We start from the raw sequence: 17,953 nt of genomic DNA, 5'->3' as shown, positions 1-17,953 counted from the left end.
GAGGCTTTCCAGATTTTAGAATTTCCCTTGCACTGTAGCCAGGCCACACGACTGCAGCATGGCCTGAGGGACCCCTCACAGAGCAGCTCTTGCTGAGTCAAGCTGGGCTTCAGCAAAGCTCTGCAAGAAACAAGCAAGCAAGCTCTTGCCACAGAGCTGGGAGTGTACTCTGAGTTGTACAGGTTGCCCGTGTCCTTTAATATGAGATTCCTTCTGCCTCAGCCTCTCCAGAATTAATGTGAAAGGTAATCGTTATTTTAAAATATTAAATATTAAAATATTACACATTCAGCAAGAATGTGTAATATAAAGCTGGACAGATCTCAGGTATATACTATAGATACATTAAATGTATCAAGACAATTAAATAACTTCATTGGAAATTAGTGAATGTACTTCAGACTTTCGGGGACTCGGGTATGTCCAAACTACAAGAAATTGGGGGAAATAAAAATGAATGGATTGTGTTTCTATTCTTTAATTTATTTTTTATTTTTTGCCAGTCGTGGGGCTTGAACTTAGGGCCCAGGCACTGTCCCTGAGCTTCTTTTGCTTAAGGCTAGCAATCTGCCACGTGAGCCACAGCGCCACATAAACAGAAAAAGGCAGAAGTGGTGCTGTGGCTCAAGTGGCAGATTGCTAGCCTTAAGCAAAAGAAGCTCAGGGACAATGCCTGGACCCTGAGTTCAAGCATGCTAGGCAAGCACTCTACCACTGAGCCACCTTCCCAGCCCCGTGTTTCTATTCTTTATGCATCAGCTGCTGTTATTTCAAATACTCAAATGAAGTCAAAGAAGCAAGAAAGGGCTGGTTGTGTAAATAGTCACTCCTCCACCTGTGCTGTCAGCACTGTGGGCGTTTGTGGAGGATAGCGGGAGCACCAGGGACCGCGCTGTCTGTGGCTTTGGCAAGACTACTTCCAGTAGGGTTCAAGTCCATGCACAGCACAATGAGCCTGTTGTATACCCCTACATTGCTGAGGGAAAGAAGTATAAAGGACCCAGATGCCCAGTAAGCACAAGGCCATAAAATAAAAGATTTTGTGGGGAGGAACCTCTGTCGGGATTTGAGAGACATACCTTCCCATCTGCCTCCCATCATTCTATGAACAGTCCTTTCCATTTGCTGGTCCCTCCATTATGAGTTAAATTCACAGTTGGCATGTGCTTATTCAGATACACTGTTTCAAACATAATGTTTGCCAATCCAGGCACTGATGGCTCATACCTGTAACTGCAGCTACTCAGGAGAGGATCAGGATTCAAAGCCAGCTCAGGCAGGAAAGTCCTTGAGATTCTTATCTCCAATAAACTTCTCAGGAAAAGCTTGAAATAGTGGCATTGTGGCTCAAGTGGTAGAGCACTAGCCTTGAGCACAAATAGTCTCAAGGACAAACCCAGGACCAGCACACACACACACACACACACACACACTACATACTACTAAGGATGTAATTAACTAGCTTCCCTCTCCCCAAGTATAAAATAATAATAAAAAAAATACTGGCCTTGGCAAGCTCACCGAAAGAAAACTATTCTGAATGTGCAGTAAAGATCTTGCCCATGCCCAGAGGAAGGTGAGCTTTGCCCTCACCCTGGGATGGGAGCAGTCCCTAAATCTTCAGATTAGCCTTTGTTATGACAAGAGCACACCGCAAGGGGAGCCAAAGACCCTGGGACCAAGGGCCAACACCGCCTGTCACAGATGATCCTACAAGTACCGTTGCTGAGTGTGTCTTCCCTGAGGTCAGTCCTTCCACCTTTTCCTCGTCCTGTACAGGAGGTACACCTAATAGAGTAAGCCACAGGAGGAAGACCCTGTTGAAATATTCGCTACAGGCTACATGGTGAGTTTTGCCTTGAGATAAAGACTTTTTTAACAGATTAGGAGGGACCAGACCTGTGACGGGGTGTTCTGCCAAGAGAAGGCTGGGGCTTCCTCTGGAGTTAGGCAACCCGGATGGACAGGTAGCCCTTGGTTTGCCTCATAAGCTGAGTGCTCAGCACTTGGTAAGTGCAAATGGAACATAGCGTTTGCTTGGTTTACCTGTCACCCATCATCTGAGGCAACGTGTACCTTCCACCTTCTAATCCAGGGACAGCACGGACCAGTCTTCTCCTTCGGGAAAGGAGACTTGCTCGTGACAGTGCTCAGGAGGAAAGCGGATGGTGGGCAACTTTAAACAGCTATGTCACAATGGGTCTGCTCTACTCTCCACTTCTCTTTCACGTAAATGGCCAAGACGTTCCTCATTGTTAAAACGGACTGCCATCTGTCTTGCCTGGCATTTCACTTGATGTCTGCTGTCCAGGATGTCAAGCTTATGAGCTGTGTCTGTCACCACATGTAATCTTCCCTACCAGATTTACACTGTCTGCAGATTTGAACAGCAAGTTTTCTGTTTCCAAAGACTGAGCCAGAACAAAATGCACCATTTCCCATTACTATGGCAATCTAATCTTTAAAATGTAATTGCTCTAACAGTCGATCTTTGCCTGCCTGGTCTCGATACCACCCAATCCATATTGCTCTATTTTATACATAAGGTCTTATATCAAATGCCTTACGAAACTCTAAACTACTCTACTGTATTCCTGTGAGGTTTAGCTGAGTGTTGCCATCTACCGTGGTCAGGGAGTGGCTAGCGTGTGGCCTGGCCTCATCTTTTAGAGGCGCAATCTTTCTCTGCCTCCTGTCCCAGTGCTCACACACCGTACATGTAAGTATCAAGCCCAGGCATTTTGGGGAAGCAGTGCCAGACATTGATAACTTCTTAGAATCTATTAATTTTCCCTTTCAGAAAAATACTTTCCTGCCTGAAATCTTTGTGGTCCTTCTACAGCTCTCTGTGATGCCTTAACAGTTAAAGAGTTGTAAATTATGCCTGTCAGCATGAAGTCTCTTCAGAGGGCGGCGCTGGACATTGCCAAGCCAACGCTGTAGCTCAGCTAGACTGTCTTGCTTTGCCTTAAGTTCTTGCTGTCACTGGAAGGAGAATGGCACAGTAAGACTCTAAAACAGGTGACACTTCTTTAAACACAACTAGACAAAGGCACCCATTTAGGGGTTCCTCCCTCTCCAAGCCTAGCATGTGTTAAGACCCAGACATCTCCAAACCTACCAGCTGGGGGCCTCAGGGACTGAGCCTTTGGTGAAGCCTCCCCCCTCTCCCCCCCTGCTCTCCCTCCTCCCCCCCCCCCCCAGCAGGTGGATTAAAGGGAAGGAGTGTCACAGCCAGTCTCCTCTTCTCAGACTTCTAGCTCTGGGTAGTGCCCTTGCCAAGGCTGGTGCTGGGTCAGGCTTATAAATAGACCACATCCTTGCTGTGGTTCAGGATGTTCCTGAGAATAAAGGGCACCTCCAAGATGAGAAACAGGAGCATTTCTGAATTTATTTCCAGTAGTTGGTTTGCATGAAATAAAAATTTAGTCAAGCCCATTACCTAGTTCTTAGATTAATTTCTTTTGGGACTTAGATCTGGAATTTATTACCACAAAATTCAGACAAGCCTCTGGCCAGAAAACTCCTTAGAGGTAGGAAAATTGGGGGTCGGGAGTGAGCAGAGGGTAGAAGGACTGGGAAGGGGCTGCTAAAAAGAATAAAAGACTTTGTTCCTTTTTAATTTAATTTAATTTTATTGTAAAGGTGATTACAGAGGAGTTACATAGTAAGGTAGTTAGTATATTTCCTTTTTATTTGCTTGTTTTTATTTTTTCCCATTTATTTCATGAAATCTCAGTCCAGGTTTTTTTATTGTGAAAATGTTGTACAGAGGGGTTACAATTACATGGGCAAGGTAATGAGTACATTTCTTATCAAGCATTGTTGCCTCCTCTTTTGTTTCCCCTTTTCATCCCTTCCTATCTCCCCCTCCCCCCTTTTCCTCCCCCCCCCCACCAAAGTTGTAAAGTTTGTTTTTCGACATAACGACTTGTACATCTCATTGTAGCAATGGGTCCACCTGTAAAACAATTTGTTTTCTCCCTTCCCCTCCACACATTATACCAACATCAAATACAGTGTAAGCAGGGGTTATACTGTGGGGGAGGGACATACAAAGCAACAAAGAAATAATCTTATAAATATGTTAGAAACAATCACAAGAAAGAAAAAAACATTTGAATACTTATCTTGGGGTTCATTTCGCCTAACATCAATTTATCTGACCTTTTTTGCTTGTCTCAGACATACACTAGTTATTGCAAATAAGGGAAACCATGGGACCTATGTTTCTTTGTGCCTGGTTTACTTCACTTAATATAATTTTTTTAAATGATTACAAACAAGACCATACTAAAACTACCAGCACAACTATGTTTATTGCAGCATTATTTACCATAGCTAAGATATGGAATCGACCCAGATGCCTCTCAGTAGATGAATGGATCAAGAAAGTGTGGTATATATACACACTGGAATTCTATGCCTCCATCAGAAAGAATGGCATTGCCCCATTTGTTAGGAAATGGAAAGACTTGGAAGACTTTGTTCCTAAAGACTCAATTTACTGAGAAGAGGAGCACTGTGTTGCCGCTTCCAGAGTGATCCCTTGACAGCTGATCCTCCAAGATGCTCCAACACCTGAGAGGCTTGGCAAGGAACCTCCCCAGGCATGGACCGGGCCATGGGCCTGAGACACAGAGGTGGGCTTATCTCACTTGGGGCATGCAGCATGGATTCTGAACATGGCAGCCTTGCCTGACTGCATAGCACCGAGCCCAGGCAGGAGATATTCAGATATGGCTTTTAGGGTTTGAAATAGGCTCTCATCATTTATGTCAGCTTCTGGCATTCACGACGCTGGCACGCTGCTGCTCGGCATTCCTTACCCCGGAGAGTCAGGCCAGTTGCTACTGAGGGGTCGGCAGGAGCTGGAGCCTATAGCCTCCTGTGTCTGTGGTTAGGACTCTGGGTCAGCCCTCATTAGCCAGATAGCATCATGAAGGCCGGAAGTGCCAGTGTGTAGAGAAGGACAGGTTGCAGTAATTAAGGAAAGGACAGGTACAGAAAAGGATGCAAAGAGACCCAGAGCTCCATATACACATGCCAAGTGCTGGCCAGCTGCCCCTCCCCAGGCAGGACTCTAGCCCTCAGGGACCACTGAAGGCCCAACTCAGGAAAGTGAGGTAGCCAAAACAGCTCTGTGCATCTCGCCAAAGGGCTACCTGCTATTTTGTCTGCCCCACCTACAACTGCACTCAGCGCCAACTGATTATACCTTTAGGGACTCAATGGAGCACTCACGTAGTAACAGCATGACTTTAAAGATTTTTTTAAATGTTATAAGTGCCAGGTATGGTGGGAAAATCTGCTGTGGCTTTGGGGACACAGGCCTAGCCCATCCGACACTCTTCCACTGGGAGCACTTCTCTGTTGGTAAAGACTTGTCAGGACACTTGGGAGGTCTGGTGACTCCTAGCCAAGCAGAGAAGGAACAGGATATAATCTGTTTGGATATTCTGTTCGGAATTGTAGGCCACTAGGAGTGGTGTGTAATGTGCCTGACATTTTTTAAAATCACACACATAAACACACAGACACACTGTGTTTGTGCATATATGTGCAAGATAAGGCTTTGATAGAACAGACTGAAATAGCAGAACAATTTCATGCCCAACAATTTCATTTATTTATGTATTAATTCTGTGAGTTCCACATACTAGCTAAACGCCAGGTGCACAAAAAAAAGCAGACCTGATCCTTGCCATTTGTATGCAAGTGAAGGAAATAGACAAAAGCAGAAGAGGAAGCAAATGCCCTGTGTTCTGAGGAGATGGCATGTGCTCGAGACCCTATGGTGACTTGTACTTTCTACGTTCTGGAGCTCTGACATCGGGAGACCTGGGGACCCAGAGGTTAGCCAGTTCCTAGAAATAGTTAACACTCCCTTCTTATGCAGACCCACCCACCCCAGCCCACAGCCAACCCCACAGAGCTTACACATTAGACCGTGGTCTAATCATCCAGAAAAAGTGAGACCACCCAGGGGCTGACAGCCCTGCCAGCGCTCACTTTGTCCCATCCTAAGCCTGCCGGGCCTGCCGGGCCTGCTCCTTGTGGAAACACAGGGAAGATTCCTGTTCACAGACCCTTCCCTTGCCTCCAGAAGCACCCGGTACCCTGTCCATGTACCCTTACTAGATGAGTGAGGCACAGAGAGGTGCTGTGGAGGAGCTGTGAATGCTGAGAGGTGGAGGGAGCCCGGATCAAACCCAGACAGCTTAGAGCTGGGTGGCATACTCATGTAATCCTAGCTACTCAGGAGGCTGAGATCTGAGGGTCCTGATTTGAAGCAAGCCTAGGCTGGAAAGGCCATGAGACTTATCTCTAATTAACCACCCAAAAGCTGGATGTGGAGTTGTGGCTCAAGTGGTAGAACACCACCAAAAAAAAAAAAAAATCCCAGAGATAGGGCCCTGGCCTTGGGCTCAAGCACCGGTACTGGTGTGTGTGTGTGTGTGTGTGTGTGTGTGTATGTGTGCACACACACACACACACACACACACACACACTACCAAAGCCTATGATTACACCACAGCCATCTCTTGCATGATGGTGCTAGGACAGCAGGCATGAGCATCTATACCATCTTTTATTTTTGTGGGGGCGGAGGGGGGGCATTCAGTTGTGGGGCTTGAACTCTGGGTTGGGGCGCTGTCCCTGCACTCTTCAGCTCAAGGCGAGCACTCTACCGCTTAAACCACAGTGCCACTTCCAGTTTTCTAGTGGTTTATTGGAGCTAAGAGTGTCACGGACTTTCCTGCCTGGGCTGGCTTTCGCAGCCTCCTGAGTAGCTAGGATTATAGGCATGAGCCACCAGCGGCCGGCATCTATACCATCTTCTTAACCAATCCCCACCCTGGGAAAGGTCTGAGAGTACTCCACATCACTGTGCTCACTTATAGGTGTTACTTTTGTGTTCTGGTTTATGAAGCAAAATTTCCACAGAATTTCCTTTTTGTAGTACATGAAAGGTCCTGAGGTTGAGATCCACTCCCGCGTGCCCCTCTGCCGAGCAGCCCCTGAGACTGAGATCTGCTCCTGCGTGCCCCGATCCAGAGCAACCCCACCACGAGAGGCTCCAGACCACCCTGGGCCCTTACCCGGGACTGTCGGCTTAGGGAAGGGACCGACCACACAAAGTGCTGGATTGCTGGTGTCACTTCAGGCCAATCCCAGAGCCAAATGAGGAGCCCTGGAGATCACGGGCACACGCTGCACAGACAGGATGGCTCAGGGCTCGGGCCGCTCTGGTTCCCTGCCTTGCAGGGCAAGGCAGCATCCAGGCAAAGAGATGAGATCCAGGCAGGTGGACAGCTGGGCTCTAGAGCAGCTCACTGTGAAGGGGACCATAGTCTCACCAAGGTCTGCATGTCCTCACAGGCTCTGCCCTGGCCAACATTCACCAAAACCAGGTTTGGGCCCGGCCCTGCGGCTGGAGCCCTGCCCACCATGAAGGGCCAACTTAAGGCCCTCTGCATCAGCCCCCTGGGGCTCCTGCCTTGTCAGCTGTCTCTGGGGCCCTGTGCCAGAGCCTGGCCCCCTTCTGGCTGGGTGAATACAGGAAGGGGTTGGGTCTGCTTGCCAAGATGCCCGTGATGCTCCTCACTGTCCTGGGCTCCCCACCCTGGGCACCTTCATATGGGTACAGGGAGAGCAGGCAGCCCCAGGCCGGGTGTCAGTCATGGTGGGCTGGGCCCTGGGTGGCATGGCTCTGCAGGGACAGGGCCCCCCCAGTCCCAAATTAAGACTCCTGGTAATGACATTAGCTGCCTGGCAAACACACCGGCATGTTACCAAGGGGAGAAGTGAGCAGGCCCTTGCTGGGGGTGCCAGGTTAATTTACAGGACAGGGAGGAAGCACTTCCAGGTGTCAGGGAGGGCACTGAGGGACACGGACCCAGGCCAGCATCCAGGAGCAGCAAGAAGAGGCACCAGAAGAACCCACGGGCAACCCCAGTCTGATCTGGAGAAAGTGCGAGGCCTCCAGGCCGGGCTAGGGGATCCTGACCAAGCTTGAACTCGGGGTCAGCGCCCTGCATGCTTGGAGCCCCCACCCCTGCTCCCCAGGCTGTGGAATCCCTGGGACCTAAGAATACACGCAAATCAGAAGGCAGGCCACCAGCCTGGCCATGCAAGGACAGGGAGAAAGCTGACACCTGTCCTGGCTGTCCCCTGGTCTTGCCCTGAAGTTGCAGGGCTGCCCAGGGCGGCAGCGCCTATATTGAGAGCATGAGTGTGCTGGGGGGGAATGGCCGGCATGTGCCCAGCTATCCCAGGCCCCACCCACCCTTCCACCCAGACCTGGGAGCCCACCACAAGTCTGGCCCTGGCTCTCATCCAGTTGGGACCAGGCGGCTGCAATCAGGGAGGGGAGGGTGCACATACCTTAAACTTAAACTGGCACTTGGGGGAGGAGGAGAGTTTAAAGCCTGTCTTTAGCTGACCATGTGGAAGTCTGACTGAGTCAGCCCAGCCCCCACACTGTCATTGCCACTGCTTTCTCCAGAGTCCTACCCCAGGACCATGGGGCTCAGGGACACAAAGTCAGCAGTAACAGTCCCCTGGATGCAGCAGTATCAGTGGTTTGATGATGTTAGGATCTGCCCCCAGCCTTGTTCTTCAAACCTGGGAAGTAGGAATGCCCGCAGTGCCCCAGGGCAGCCCTCTGGCCTAGGTCATGATGAGCAAAGACACCCCCCACCCCCATGTCCCTGGCCCTGGAGAGAGGAACAGTGTGGTCTCCCGGGACCACATCTCGAGAGACACTTGGTCTCCACTCTGCAGAAGCCCCTGAGATTGAGACCTGGGCCAGAGACTGAGGCTGAATGGAGTTTGGTCCAGCAGCCCCAGGCAGGATCAGGTAAACCAGCACCTGTCCCGGGCTGCTCTCACCTGTCCATCAAAGGAAGAGGATTGGGACAGTTGGAGATCAGGCCCCAGCACTATTCCGGACTACACTAAGAGGCATGGAGAGGTATGTCCAGGCCACAGTGTCCATAGTTTCCGGAGAAGAGTGGAAGAGAAGGGAGGGAAGGCAGAGTGACAGCCAAGCACTGGGTTCCTGGGTGAGTCTGGTCTCCTGTCTCTCCCAACCCCTGGGCGGTGCCCACTGCAGCTGCTCTGAGTCCCAAGTGTGCGTTTTGAGATATAACCTAGAAAAGGAGAGGGGCGAAACCAGAACAGACCAGATTATGAAATGGTAACCCCTCTCTACAACACTTTAGTAATAACAATAAAATGATTTAAAAGCAAAATAAAATAGGCTGCTTGTCAATGCTTCCTTCTCAGGCCTGGCAGCTGTTGAAGGAGAGGTCAACTAGCCAGGAATCCCCAGACCATGAGGCCTGTATGGGCAGTGGGCACCGATTGCTGTGGGCCTAGCTTTCAAGGCGGTGGAATGGCCTTGGGGGCCTGACGGTGCCTCGGTGAGCATGCAGGCACTGTCCATCTCAACATCTAGTCACCAGGAAAGACTATGCCCGCCTCTCCTCCATCAGAACCATGAGCTGGCAATAAGCAGCAGCCAGGGTCTCTCCAGGGTCTGAAGCACATATTGGCGCTGGCTGTCTACACTCCCTGGCATGACAGGAAAAAAGTACTGTGTTGTTGCTGGCTCAGCTGAATATCTCCCAGGAAAAGAGAGGCCTCAATTGTCCTCTGAGTAGCTGCTGGGAGACACCAGGGACAAAGCCACTAACATGGAAAAGCAGGACCCAGCCAGGAATGCTGTAATCCCAGAATGTAGGAAGTGGAGGCAGGAAGGCGAGTGAGTTCAAGGCCAGCTTAGGTTACATATGAGGCCCAGTCTCAACAAATCAAAAAATAAGAGCAACAAAAGCAAAATAAGAAGGAGGTCCCACATAGCACCGTGAACGTTTAACCTTAGAAGGGGAAGAGATGCCATCTTGGAGGTCTCTGGTCTTTGAGACAAGAAGAGTGAACCCAGACGGGCTCCAAGTTCTGGCCTAAGAATAGGGCAGGGCATTCGTACCCTCAACCCTTTCAGCATCTTTGGAAGGTCGTCCATGCTCAGCACAGGCCACAGACGGGCAGTGTCAACCCCCTCAAAGGCCTGTGGCTCATTCCCCGGGGAGGGGCTATCTTGGTCAGGTCCCTAACATAGGTTCTGGTTCCCCTTTCAGGTTGCTGTAATTCTCTAGCCCCCAAAGCTGGCCTGAGAGCCCCTTTTTTTGGTGTGGGGGCTGGGACTCAAAGCTACAGAATGATCTGCACAAGGCAGATCATTTGCAAAAAGGCAGCCCTGAGTCTTTGGGGGTAGCAGCACAGTTATTTCTTCTGGCCATCCACCTTGTCTCAGTGGGTGTTTTGGAGCCCAATCATGCTGTGTTATCTATGTGCTGAGCCCCTCAGTACCTGCCTTTGGTGCCTGAGTGGGCTACTGTTCTGGAAGGTTCTCTAATCCCTTTCCAGACCTACCACTGCACCAAGAGCAGCAGCTCTGTAGCACAGCCTGGTTATTCAGAAGGCAAAGAGATCTTGATAAGAGAGAATCACTTTACAATTCCTACTTCGACTTCCAAATTGTTCCCTCACCCTCTGCCAGCAGACTCCCCTCCACCAGCTGGAAAGCTTATTTAACATCAGACACGAGCAGGCACGGATATAAAAATAGAGGCGGCTGTGGGCGCTGTGAGGTGACTCACCGAGGCAGGCAGGCAGGAGAGGGCTCTGCAGACAGCTGCTGCCTGTCCCCCTCCTCCCATCCCTCTCCCCATTCCTAGGCCTCTCCTTTCCTCCTACCCCTGCCTTTGCCCTTCCTCTTCTCCTGGCCCTGCCCTCCCACTATCCCTGCGTACTCTCTCCCTCTTCTCTTCCCCTCTCTTCCTCTCTCCTGCTCCCCCTTGGCTTCACACTAGGCCAGGTAGGCTCCATGTACCTTTGACATCTCTGCATTGTTACAGGAGGCCAAGGCAGCAGGGACCCTCACCCTCCTGAGCTTTCTTGGACTGTCTAAGGAGAATGCTCTTGTTCCAATGATCCTCTCTGCTAGTCCCAAGGCTCTGGAAGACTGAGAGGAAATGGAAGGTTGCTGGGCCTCCCTCTAGCCCTCCTCCCCAGGCAAGAGGCCCCAGCGTGAGAGGAGCCCAGCTCAGCCTTGGCCTGCTGGAGCCCATTCCAGTCACCTCCAGCCTTCTCTGGCCCTCCAGGACCCCTCCCTACATGGGCAGGGCAGGGTGCCCCTGCCCCTGCCCCTTCCACGTGTGGGCTGGGGTTCAATTAGCATCCACCTCCCATGTGCACCTGGAGTCCAGGCAGCCAGGACCCCCATGGCCACAGTCCTGATTCTTTTGTGACACTCTTGTATCTTCTGCATACTGAAGGCGCTCAGCAAAGGTTGTTGAATCAATGAATAGAGGCCTAGAGCCTTGTACCCATAAGCAGGAAAATAAGCACAGGGGTTCTGGATCCCTGGAGCATGAGTCAAATCAAGATTTGAGGTGTCTTGACTTCCCAGGTAGAGGGATCTACCTGGAGACACAAAGCCAAGAGTCTGGTGGAGGAGAAAGGGACAACAGACACTTTGTTGGCTAGAGTCTGGGAGTCTCTGGGGCCTGGGGAGAAATCTATTATTCCCTCCTCTCTTCCATGCCTGGGCACCCTTTTAAAGAGCAGGCCTGAGTTCAGGGCTGGGACTCTGGAAGCAATGGCTCCCACCTCCCTGCTGTATCTCAGCTGGACACTGTGGGGGGGGGGGTGGAGGGGAGAGACAGAGAGAGAGAGGGAGGGGGGAGAGGGGGAGATAGAGGGAGAGAGGGTGAGGGGGAGAGAGAGGGAGAGAAAGAGGGAGAGGGGGAGATACAGGGAGAGAGGGAGAGGGGGAGAGAGGGAGAGAGGGAGAGGGGCAGAGAGAAGGAGAGAAGGAAGGAGAGGGAGAGAGGGAGGGAGGAGAAAGGGAGGGAGGAGAGAGGGAGAGGGGGAGATGGAGAGAAGGAGAGAGGGAGAGAGGGAAAGAGAGAGGGAGAGAGACAGAAAGAGAGAAAGAGTGAGAGGGAGAGAGAGAAAGGGAGGGAGAGAGGGAGAGAGAGAGAGAGAGGGAGAGAGAGAAAGAGGGAGAGAGGGGGAAGAGGAAGAGAGGGAGGGAGAGAGGGAGGGGAGGAGGGAGAGATGGAGAAAGAGGGGGAAAGAGGGAGGGGGCCAGCTGAGCACCCTGGTTTCTGGAGGACACAGGGAGATAACACAGTCTTCGAGAACTTCCAGAGGAAGCTGGGGGGGGGGGGGTGGTCAGGGAGAGGACCAAGACTCTCCTCCCCTCCTACAGACACTTCCCACCCTCTACGGCCTCCAGGAGTCATTAAAACCCAGCCCTGGCCACCTTAGGTGCCTTACTGGGGGCCAGAACTCAGCTCCTTCCCACTACCGCTGGCTCTGTGCAGAGACTCATGAGAGGAGCAGGGGCTTCCTCGTGCCTCCCAGCCCAGCCCCACCTCCTCCCCCTGTCCACTGCTCTCTCTGGGCAGCCAGTGCTGGGGGGGAGGGGGTTGCGGGGTCGAGGAGGGGGCGGTCCTCTGGGGCTCAGAGATCTACCCAAACTTGTCCCTTACTCTGGGAGTAGAATCAGGGCCTTTTCTTTCTGTTATTTATTCATTTGTAGTTTAATATGTAAACTGCCAGGCCAGAAGCTGGTGGCTCACACCTATAATCTTAGTTAATGAGGAGGCTGAGATCCAAGTTTGAAGTCATCCCAGGCAGGAAAATCCATGAGACTCTTATCTCTAATTAACCACCAAAAAGCTGTAAGTAAAGCCATGGCTCTTGAGCAAAAGTGCTCAGGGACAGCATGCAGGCCCTGAGTTCAAGCCCCAGTACTGCCACCAAAAATAAAACAAACTATTAAGAGGACATATTGATTGATGATATCAAGTTAAAAGAAACAGGAAGTATAAAAATGACAGAAAAAGTCACCTGTCTTCCTGGCTACATTTTGACCTATTTTCTTTATCCCTCTGCCCTTTGTTCTTTTTTTCCCTTCTGTTTTTCAGGGTTTAGCTGTGGGGCCCAGGCACCAGCTCCCCCAGCCTCTCAGCTGCGCTCTGTTGTCCTGGGGCTGGCCAGACTCCCTGGGTGGTGTTTAGGTCCGTGGAGAAGACAACAGCTTTAAATTTAGACTGTGGGTTCAGGGGAAATTCCTCAGGCCACCCTGTGAGAGTAGAACAGTGTTTCAGAGATGGCAAAAGACTCTTCTGAGAAGCAGGGACCTTGAGTGTTCTTTAGAGAACAGGCAAGACTGGCTTCTTCTCCTCCTGTCCTTCTTTTTCCTCTTCCTCTTCTTCCACTTCCTTCTGAACAGTGCTAGAGATACTTTTTTCTTGTCACTATTCTCTCAACAAATTTGAGAGACAAGTGTAGATTCTCAGAGCAGTTACTTCATTCTCTCATTAGACCCCAGGCTAACACATGGGTAACAAGTATTTGTATATGTTCTAGGCTTTTGTTCGTTCTTTAAGATTTACTTATTGAATATTTTTGCTGGGATCAAGCCCAAGTGCTTATAAAATTAGCACGTAAACTAGGATAAGGTAAGCATTCTCCTACTGAGCCACATTCCTAGCCTTTGTCTTTGGTTCTGGTTTCAATTTTGGCTTCTTGAGACAGGATTTTGCTGTGTAGCACAGACTGGCCTGCAACTTGAGGCTCTTCCCCTGCATCTACCTCTCAAGCACGGGGGTTACAGGGCAGTGCTACCATACCAGTTTGAAAGATTCAGTTCTTTCCACACAGCACTGCGCCAAAAATTCTTTCAGACCTCATTAAGTAATGCAATTTATCTACTGCATGTTAGCATGACCTACTTGAAGAACACAAATGTGTGATGCTTGTTTCCTTTCAGAATAGTATCAGAAAAGGAAAGATCAAGCATATTTCCAGCGAAGTCATGATTTTTCCTGTATTATTCATGATTTTTGCATATTTTCAGCAGAATGCAATGCCAAAGGTTAGGCTTTAGATACTGATTGGTGCTCACAGACATACTGCCAGTGTCTACTCAAAGATCTTCCAGCTCTGCAGAATCTGGGGTCACTTACAGCAGTGGACCCCAGCACTAAGCTACTCGGCAAGTTCCAGTCTCAGTACCGATGAGGAGGTTCTGGCTTGGCTAACTCACTGACGCTTGCCCAGGCTGTTAGCTGCACAACTGTTGAGGCTGTGTGTGCGTGTGTGTGTGTGTACACACGTGTGTGTTTATGAGCGTGTGCTTTGCTCCAGTGCTCCAGCAGTTACATATAGCCCTATCAGATATCCTTGTAACTGTTCAGTATTATTGATAAACTCTGGGTATTTCTGATAATGTAGTCCATGTTAAAACTTTTGTTCACGTTGGGTAGAGCCCACACGAGAGCCTGGTGCTCAGGGGATATGGGGTCCACACTGGCTTTCTAGATGGCCAGTTCTTTGGATAAATGGCCAGTTGTTTCCTTAACTGGATTGGGCAACATCTTTACCTCGGAGGCTTCAAAGACTCCCGAAGCTTGCCAACAGGCAGGCCGGAGGGAGGCGGGCCCGCTGCTGTGTGGCATGGGCACAGGTGTGTGGTGTGTGACAGCGTATGACATGGACACAGCAGCATGACACAGGTGTATGTGACAGACACAGCGGTGCGACACTCGCACCTAGAGCCTTGTTTCTGGGTGTTTGTTCTATGTGTGTGGCTTAGCATGCTGGGGGCCTTGGCTGGGATGCCACCCTGCGGTCAGGAGCCCCCTTTTCCCCCCTCCCCGGCTGACCCCCTGGCCTCGTTGGCGGCTGAGCTTTGGGGGCGCCACCCCCCCCCCCCCCCGCAGGCCGGGCTCCTCCTCGGGCTGCAGCCCTGGGAGCCGGCAGGAGCTCCAGCCGCGTCCACCTCAAGGGAGAGCGGGCCGTGCCGGGCAGCACCGCGGTCAGCGCAGCCGCTGGCGGGGGCTCTGCCTGCCGGGGGGCGGGGGGGGCGGCGTTCCGGGGGGTGGAGAGGGGAGCGGCGTTGGGGGGGGGGAAGAGGGGAGAGGCCTTCCTGGGGGAGGGAGGTGGGTGGCGTTCCCGGGGGGGCCCCGTTTCGGGGGGTGGAGGCACTCGGGGGTGCCCCCCCCCCCGGCGTTAGCCCGGCGTTCCAGGGGCAAGGACGGACCCATAGAGGACGGCGCGCAGGGCGGACGTGGCTTCACGCGGGGCGGCCCCGCTCCCCCCCCCCCCCCAATAGAGACAGCGCACGCTCCCGTGCAGCATCAGAAAGGCTGGCTTTAATACTCAGGGCTTCCGGTTCCATCCAGAGGGCTTCCGTTTAAAAATAACAAAATGAGGTAAACCAAGGAGCGAGTGTGCGCGACGCAGCCGCCGCCGGGCGCGCGCGCGCGCTTAGAAGCACTTGCGGTGCACGATGGAGGGCCCCGCCTCGTCATACTCCTGCTTGGTGATCCACATCTGCTGGAAGGTGGACAGCGACGCCAGGATGGAGCCGCCGATCCACACGGAGTACTTGCGCTCCGGGGGGGCGATGATCTGCGGGACAGGAGGCCGGGTGAGCCGCAGCCCCGCCCCGTCCGGGCCCCGCCCCGCGCTCAGGCCCCGCCCCGCGCTCAGGCCCCGCCCCGGCCCCGCCCAAGCCCCGCCCCGCGCGCATCGCTGCTCACCTTGATCTTCATGGTGCTCGGGGCCAGCGCCGTTATCTCCTTCTGCATGCGGTCAGCGATCCCGGGGTACATGGTGGTGCCCCCCGACATGACGTTGTTGGCGTACAGGTCCTTGCGGATGTCGATGTCGCACTTCATGATGCTGTTGTACGTCGTCTCGTGGATTCCCGCCGACTCCATGCCTGGGACCCGCGGAGGACAGTGGCGTGAGGGAGAGCCGGGCAGGGCTGGGTGCCGTGGGGATGCGGGGGCGCCGGGGGGTCCGCGGGGGACAGAGGGCCAGGGGGCACCGTGGGGGGCAGAAGGCCCGGAGGTGCCGGGGGCAGAGGGCCTGGGAGGTCGCTGGGGGCACGGAGGGACCCGGGGGGCGCCGGGGGCCGCCGTCGGGGACGAGGCCCGCGGCGGGCGAGGCCGGCGCGGGACCCACCGATGAAGGAGGGCTGGAAGAGCGTCTCCGGGCAGCGGAAACGCTCGTTGCCGATGGTGATGACCTGCCCGTCGGGCAGCTCGTAGCTCTTCTCCAGGGAGGAGGAGGAGGCGGCGGTGGCCATCTCGTTCTCGAAGTCCAGGGCCACATAGCACAGCTTCTCCTTGATGTCGCGCACGATCTCGCGCTCGGCTGCAGGGGCGGCAGCGACCTCAGTGCGGGGCCCGGGGCGGGGACGCCCGCTGACTGGAGCCCCGGACCCCCGGACCCCGACCTGGCCCGGATTCCCCGGCCGGCCCCGCCCCCGGCTGCGCCCTGCCCACTCCGCCCGGCCCCGCCCCGGGCTGCGCCCTGCCCACCCCGCCCGGCCCCGCCCCGCGCTGCGCCCCGCCCACCCCCGCCCGGTCCCGCCCCGCGCTGCGCCCCGCCCACCCCGCCCGGCCCCGCCCCGGGCTGCGCCCTGCCCACCCCGCCCGGCCCCGCCCCGCGCTGCGCCCCGCCCACCCCCGCCCGGTCCCCTGCTCACCCGTAGTCACGAAGGAGTAGCCGCGCTCAGTGAGGATCTTCATCAGGTAGTCCGTGAGGTCGCGGCCGGCCAAGTCCAGGCGCATGATGGCATGCGGGAGCGCGTAGCCCTCATAAATGGGCACGTTGTGGGTGACGCCGTCGCCAGAGTCGAGCACGATGCCTGCGCGGGGCGGGTGGCGCGTGAGCCGCGGGGCCGGGGACCGGGGTCGGGGCACGGAGGGGGGGGGTAGGGAGGGATGGCTGGGGCGGGAGCGGGGCGGGGCCGAGCAGGGCGGGGCCGGCGGGGCGGGGCGGGGCGGGGCCGGGCCCGGCGCCCACTCACCGGTGGTACGGCCAGAGGCGTACAGCGACAGCACGGCCTGGATGGCCACGTACATGGCGGGCACGTTGAAGGTCTCGAACATGATCTGGGTCATCTTCTCGCGGTTGGCCTTGGGGTTCAGCGGGGCCTCGGTGAGCAGCGTCGGGTGCTCCTCGGGCGCCACGCGCAGCTCGTTGTAGAAGGTGTGGTGCCAGATCTTCTCCATGTCGTCCCAGTTGGTGATGATGCCGTGCTCGATCGGGTATTTCAGTGTCAGGATGCCCCTCTTGCTCTGGGCCTCGTCGCCCACGTAGGAGTCCTTCTGCCCCATGCCCACCATGACGCCCTGCGGGGACACGCGGCACCGGTGACGGCGGCCCGGGCTGGGCGGCGGGAGGCGGGTGGCGGGGACGGGTCGGGGACGGGACGGGGCGAGGACGCGGACTGGGATGGGCAGTGGGGTCGGGACGGGGCGCGGACACGGACGGGCGGCGGGGATGGGGACGGGTCGGGGACGAGCGGCGGGGACGGGGACGGGACGGGGACGCCGACGGGCGGCGGGGACCGACGGGGACGGGCGGTGGGGACGGTCAGCGGGGTCGGGGACAGGACGGGGACGCGGACGGGCGGCGGGGACAGGACCGGGACGCGGACGGGGATGGGGACCGGACGGGGATGGGGACCGGACGGGACAGGACTGCGGGCGGGCGGGCTGACCTGGTGCCGCGGCCGGCCCACGATGGACGGGAACACGGCGCGGGGCGCGTCGTCGCCCGCGAAGCCCGCCTTCACCAGGCCGGAGCCGTTGTCGCACACGAGGGCGGTGGTCTCGTCTTCGTCGCACATGGTGTCGGGTTACTACGAGACAGGGCGCGGGATGCTGAGGCCGGGCCGCGGGCGAGCCTCCGCTCAGCCGCCGCCGCTCCGGGCGGCCTTGGCCTGGCGGGCCGCGGGCCACACCGGCCCCTCCGGGCGCGGGTCCCCGGGGCTCCCCGCCGGTCGCCCGCAGGAGCTGGACCCCACACCTGCCCCGTCCCATCCCGTCCCGTCGGAGGAGGCCTGAGGCCCTGG

General features: G+C 54.8%; 1 protein-coding gene across 1 annotated transcript; it reads right to left on the bottom strand.

The window, feature by feature from the left end:
• Positions 1–15,312: 15,312 nt before the first annotated feature.
• Positions 15,313–17,740, bottom strand: Acta1 (actin alpha 1, skeletal muscle). The gene is made up of 6 exons (XM_042686017.1): positions 17,600–17,740; positions 16,904–17,228; positions 16,580–16,741; positions 16,054–16,245; positions 15,627–15,808; positions 15,313–15,495 (listed from the first exon to the last, which is right to left on the bottom strand). Exons 1-6 carry the CDS (start codon positions 17,726–17,728, stop codon positions 15,352–15,354), a joined length of 1,134 nt encoding a protein of 377 aa, XP_042541951.1. The 5' UTR covers positions 17,729–17,740; the 3' UTR covers positions 15,313–15,351.
• Positions 17,741–17,953: the final 213 nt, after the last annotated feature.

The sequence above is a fragment of the Dipodomys spectabilis genome, unplaced genomic scaffold (genome assembly GCF_019054845.1).
Source record: "Dipodomys spectabilis isolate Male_0828 unplaced genomic scaffold, ASM1905484v1 ptg000096l, whole genome shotgun sequence".
Classification (NCBI taxonomy): domain Eukaryota; kingdom Metazoa; phylum Chordata; class Mammalia; order Rodentia; family Heteromyidae; genus Dipodomys; species Dipodomys spectabilis.
This window is presented reverse-complemented; position numbering and strand designations above follow the sequence as displayed.

Coding starts and splice junctions, on each gene's coding strand:
- Acta1 (XM_042686017.1), bottom strand. CDS start 17,728: ATGTGCGACGAAGACGAGACCACCGCCCTCGTGTGCGACAACGGCTCC. Junction 16,742..16,903: donor CGCCTCTGGCCGTACCACCG/GTGAGTGGGCGC, acceptor CGCCCCGCGCAG/GCATCGTGCTCGACTCTGGC. Junction 15,496..15,626: donor CGAGCACCATGAAGATCAAG/GTGAGCAGCGAT, acceptor CCTGTCCCGCAG/ATCATCGCCCCCCCGGAGCG.